Here is a 5943-nt window from a genome sequence, read left to right as displayed (position 1 = left end):
TATACAATAGAAACACAAAATTGGTCATATTACAGTATTAACACAAAATAATTAAAAAACTAATATAAATAAATAAAATTTACAAGAATTATTTAAAAATAAAAAAAATCTCCAACACCCATAACTGAAAAAACAAATATATTGATATATTATGTATATCAAATATAAATTTCGAGTCATAAAATAAATATTTTTAAAAATTAAAGCAATTATTTTGTAAAGAATGAGATATAATTTACTCATTAAAAAACAAAAAAAAAAGTTACTTATTTTACACAATGACATAAAAAAAATTAAAATTAGGTTGTTTCATTAAAAAAAGTTCAATCAACACAAACAAACTCATCCTTTTCATATGGGAATTTTTTTTGTTTTGAAAATTTGAATCATCTACTTGTTTTAGATATTTTGGTTTTGATTCCTCTGCATCACAATTCATTTCCCCATTAAGAAGTTGTAAGCCACAGATTTTCCATGATTGAAGTTTGAGGTGCTTAAGCATGCAACGTGTGAGAATGACCAAACTGGCAAGTGGGTCCACCCAAATCCTTTGCATTTATTGGCTAACAAATATTGCATATCTCATGTTTCAAACCATGAATGGCTGAACACAGATAAGGCACAGTGAAACAGAATTAGCTGTCATTGTAGATCATTGTCTGTGCAATTTGCAACTACCATGAACCTATTACCATATGCCATTAATGGAATTCATATCAAGTAACAAATTTCACATGATTTCTTTTGCAGTTCTCAAGAAGCTAAGATGAGTGAGAATTAAACAATTTTTCTGCATTGTAGTATCTTAACAGGTACAACCAAGTCCAAACCTTCATTTTTTTGCATTTCAGTTTCTTCATTCTATAACCATTATTGTTGAACTTTGGTCGCCTTTGTTTCTTTCTTCACCATTTCAATTTGTTAATGAGTGTTCTAACGATAAAAACAAGGCCTTAAAGGGATTTATGTTTTTCTGTTTGCTACAGAAAGAAACTATTGATATCTTTGATTGCATAAGGTAGTTTTTGTGCATAGTTTGAAATATAAATGAAGAAATGATTGAATGAAAATATATTTACCACTTTCTATTATGATACAACAGTAGATATTTGGGGATATGTAAAAGTGTTGATAGTCTGACAAAGGTGTATGTGGTTCAAGGTGAATAGGTTATTCTCCTCATCCACTGTTCATGCTCTGAGCAAACCTTTTTGTAAGAACAAGGACCCAATAAGTCTGAAATAAATTGTTTTTTTCTTCAAAAAAAATTGTGTGATTGCAGACCCAGTAAGGTGGATTTCATTTCATGCTATTTGTGAGTTTCGATGTTGCTTGCTTGAGCTAAAGTTGTTAGATTACAAGTGTGAGTTTGAGTCAGAAATAAGAAAGTTGAACAATGTATAAAAAAATCCACAAACTCATTGCTTTAAGGTTTTAATGTTAGTGTTTTGAGTTAGTGATAGTACTTTTATTTTTTATATGGGTTCTCATGATTCATTAGTGTAAAATCTCCTATATCCCCATAAATAATTCTAAAAGGAGATTAATTTTTCTATGTAAAAAAGCTTTACATTCAACCTACAATTATGGTTGGCTTTTAATAATATTGCAAAAGTTAACAAACAATTATGCATAGTGAATAGATGAGTGTAAAAATCCTTTAAACATGCTATTTACTCTAGTGATTATTTGTTTTCACTTGCTTTCTTCCTTTAGATGTTGATTATCCTTTTCTTTCTTCAGGTTTACTTTCAGGTTTTCATGGCAGCATTTCCTATGTTTTACAAAACGCCCTACAAGGACAAAACTTTGCCAACCCAAAATACAATGAGGCAGAGTGAGAAGAGGTTCATGTATGAGTGTGATAATATGAAGAGGTCCATCTTTTCAATTCCTGGTCAAATTTGCAGGAGTTGCCAACCATGGAACAAAGTCAACAATCTCCTCACAAAATCAAACACCAAAGAGAGGAATGTACCCAGGTGCACACTTCATGAGAAAGGTTCTTTGCATAAGAATGTGACAAGACTTTGTGTTACAGACAATTACCTAAGCCTCATTCAGGGATGTTATTCAAAGAAAGAAAATCTTTTCAGAGTTTGGTGCTCAGCAGATTCTAGCCCAACTGAGAAGCAACTAAGGTCATTAGATTCTTACTTTGGAAAACTCCAAGATGATGCAAAATTGCGTACATTTGATTCATCACACAAGGTGATACAGGTGCATCAAGCAGAGTGTCAAACTACATCAAAAACTGTAATAGAGTCTCTTGATGAGTATCTTGGCAAACTAAATCATGGTAAAGTGTAATTACTTCTAGTGATGTGGTGTCTTTTCATTTAGAGTGTAATTTTTGTGCACTGCTACTAGTAAATAATCAGAAATCATGATTGGTGTGATTTTTAAGAGTGATTATAAAAGTGAGCAAACTTTTAGTACATAGTGGTTTGTGATTATATCATTAGATAATAGTATAAAAGCCCCTTACATTGTCAATGCATAAACTACACACTCCAACCTTGATGATCCTTCTCTTGTTCTATTCTAGCTGACTTGGTCTTAACAAATCCCAACTACTTAAACCTTGTTCTAACTGATAAAAGGACAAGTTTGTTTCAAAGATGAATGGGTTAGTATTTTTATATGCAGGGGCAAACCAAGAATCTCGCATGTCATATCATGTTGAGAATAGTAGGGAAGAAAATTTAGCACCAAAACAATCTGTGAGCAAAGACACTGGAAGATCACACTTCAGGAAACAAAATGCTTTTGTGGGAATAAGAAGACTAAAAGATGTACATGGTCCAAGGTCTACTACTGATTTATTGCAGCATATTGAAACCTCCAATCTCTACCTAATGTAAGTCCTGCTCTTTCAAAGTTCTTGTTTTATTCTTTCATTGGCTATTCTTGAAGCTATCATACTAACTTGCCTCACATGAATTGTTTGTGATATTATAAATAACTTTCTTTAATCCTTCATCTGGGTGCAGTGGCATATTGGTTTCTATAAACATTGCTGTGTTTCTATTTGAAATAGCAAGTCCAATAAGAACTTCTGATTTAGAGCTGTTTTCGATTCCACTACTGTATGGAGCAAAGATAAACCATTTGATCGTGGTTGGAGAATGGTGGAGGCTTATAACACCAATGTTTCTGGTACAAGATTGAGAATTGGGTCCGTGTTTCCATTCTGCAGATATGTTACATGACATTCCTCATCATTTTGCAAAATCACATGTAAAACATTTTTCAAACTTATTGAGACTAAGAATATATGAAACTTTTTAAACTTTTATTTTGTCTTAGCCATTACAATCTAGAATGCACTTCCTGCATGAAAACAATGGAACTCATTGCTTAAAACTACTATAACAATCATGATTAGTATCGGTGTACATCATGCATCAAACACGAAATCTTGATATCTAGAACACTTAGCAAAATAAAGTGAAAAAGTGTCCTCTGTCTATTGTGTAAGAGACTTATTTTAATACCACATGCTAAATTAATCTCACTGAAACTATGTTTCTTAAGCATGCATCTTAGAAAATTTGTATATGCAGCATGCAGGAATGTTCCACATGGCTCTCAGTTGTTGGGCCCTTGTAACATTTGGGCCTCAAGTTTGCAAAGGCTATGGTTCATTTACGTTTTTCTTGATCTACATATTGGGTGGAGTTGCTTGCAACTTCACAAGTTTTCTACATACACCAGATCCCACTGTTGGTGGAACTGTAAGTACCATGTCACAATTCTAAACCATGGTTCTTTTGGTTGAACATTTTTTCTGATGACTACGCTATAATATTTAATTTTCAATTAATATGAGTTGTAGAGAATTATTTGTTGATGTAAATTATAATACCAAGTAAGATTTTGTTGTTCACTCATAACTAACGTTTGTCAACAAGGATGCTGCATGAATTTGATTAATCCCAAATACCTATTATAATGGCTTTGTATTTGCACATGCTCTAAGGGTTTGATAGAAATCAAGTGAGAATCATTTGGTTAAATTAAGTATATATAATGTCAAACCTTTTGAAAATCTTCTAGATTGATTAGTGAAGTTGGATTAACTTTTTTACTTTTCTTTCTGATTGATCTCCTTTGGTTGCTTTAGCTCTCTTGCTAACTTAAACTTGTACTCAGGGTCCTGTATTTGCAATAATTGGTGCTTGGCTCATGTATCAAATTCAAAACAAAGGTGTTATTGCAAGTGCTGCTTCAGAGAGCCTGTTCCAGAAGGCAGTTATTATTACAGCTCTTATGTTCATATTAAGCCACTTTGGTCCAATTGATGAATGGTATGTGATGCATTGTTATTCAGAGAAGTAGTTTAGTCATGAAACTCAATAAAAACATGAAAAGAATTTAACATCAAAAGGAAGTGGCATACATGTAAATGATTTGAATCTCACAGGATATGAGAGCAATCTCTCTTTTCAATCAAGGCTAACTGAAATAATTAAGCTTGATATGTCAAAAATAAGCACAACAGCCCTAAATAGGATAAGTCATTGTATGATCCTGATCACCTTGGTCCCAACCAAACTTCACTTGATACATAAATTGAAAAACTTGTTTTGAGATCTTCCCAAAATAGGGGAATGGAGAAAACAAGAAACTATATTGCAAAAATTTAAATTGTAGCACAATAAATTGTTATTCATGGAAACCTTTATTTGGTGGTTGGGTGATTTGTAGGTCACACTTTGGAGCAGCCTTCTCAGGCATGGCCTATGGCTTTTTAACTAGTCCAATACTTCAGTTGAATGATACATCATCAGGAACTAGTCAAGAAGAAGGACTCAAACTTGTTAGAAAACAAGGTGATTCTTGCAAATCAGTATTCATATTCACCATATTCATCATTGTTCTTAGCTCATTCCTTTTGTTCATGGAGCCCCCACCAAATGCACTTGCATCTGTCAATGCAGCAGCTATTGATGCCCTTCAATATATGTTGTTATTTGGCTGATGCAACATGTGATCAACTCACAAGGTTTCTGAACCAGATTTACCTTGTAGGAAGGTACTGGCAATTGCCCTACAAAGACATGTATATTGTAAAAAAGGAAGTAAAAAGTGGGAAGTGCAAGAGAAGCACTTATCACTAAGATAGTTGTATAAGAATATTTTAGGGTTACTTTCAATAATATTTTCAAAAGTATTACAATTCCCATACTTGATAGATGCTTAAAATACAAAGTTATTTTCCTCCAATTTAAGAAAACTGCACTCTCTTTGAGATGTTAAAATGTGCTATAGTTTGGTCCCTTTTATTGTAAATCAGCTTTATGTATAACTTTTCTCTCTCAGTGATGCTGATAGCGCATACCTCAGTTTCCACCGATTGTTCCAAAGTTTCAGAGTTATTTTTCTCTTTCCCTTCATTGAGATAATTGTTGATAAAGTGATAGATTATTATATAAAATTGTTCATACCTCCTGTGTAATCGTTCATTTTGTTAATCTCTACCATAAAATTGCAGTAATGTGATAGATTATTAAACATTTGTAATCCATTACTCCAGATAATGATGATTTTCCATAGAGCTTATAATCATCTCACAATTTGTTATAACATATTTAAAAACACAATTCCAAACTTAGAAAAATCATATTTATGCCTTTTCCTTTTCACATTTCAATTGAACTCTTGTTTAACCAAATAAATAAAATAGAGCTTAAATTACTTTTAACTCATGATAAATTTCGTTTTGTCCACTTGTGACGAACACAAGGAATTTGAGATAGTATTGTAAGGGTCAATGTGAGACTACTGAGCGTACTAGAACAAGTTTTCAAATAAGGGAAGCTAATATTATTTTTCAATAAATGTTAATTTATGAAAAGGATTGAAAGTTAAACAATTGGATTGATGATTTAAAATGACTGTGGTATGAATTATGAATTTTTACAACTAATTTTAAATACA

The 5943-nt window shown here is 32.2% G+C and overlaps 1 protein-coding gene across 2 annotated transcripts; it reads left to right on the top strand.

Annotated features, from left to right (window-relative positions):
- The first annotated feature begins 584 nt into the window (after positions 1–584).
- On the top strand, positions 585–5190 carry LOC137837195 (RHOMBOID-like protein 9, chloroplastic). 2 transcript variants are annotated; one of them, XR_016520320.1, is made up of 7 exons: positions 585–812; positions 1744–2299; positions 2650–2860; positions 2994–3178; positions 3567–3737; positions 4156–4310; positions 4711–5190. XR_016520320.1 is itself a non-coding variant. In XM_068646124.1 (7 exons), exons 2-7 carry the CDS (start codon positions 1762–1764, stop codon positions 4982–4984), a joined length of 1515 nt encoding a protein of 504 aa, XP_068502225.1. In that variant the 5' UTR covers positions 585–812; positions 1744–1761; the 3' UTR covers positions 4985–5190. The 2 variants fall into 2 exon arrangements, 1 of the variants encoding a protein (XP_068502225.1); XM_068646124.1 differs by having other exon boundaries at positions 2994–3159.
- The last annotated feature ends 753 nt before the right edge of the window (positions 5191–5943 follow it).

The sequence above is a fragment of the Phaseolus vulgaris genome, chromosome 4 (assembly GCF_051622355.1).
Source record: "Phaseolus vulgaris cultivar YP4 chromosome 4, ASM5162235v1, whole genome shotgun sequence".
Classification (NCBI taxonomy): domain Eukaryota; kingdom Viridiplantae; phylum Streptophyta; class Magnoliopsida; order Fabales; family Fabaceae; genus Phaseolus; species Phaseolus vulgaris.
This window is presented reverse-complemented; position numbering and strand designations above follow the sequence as displayed.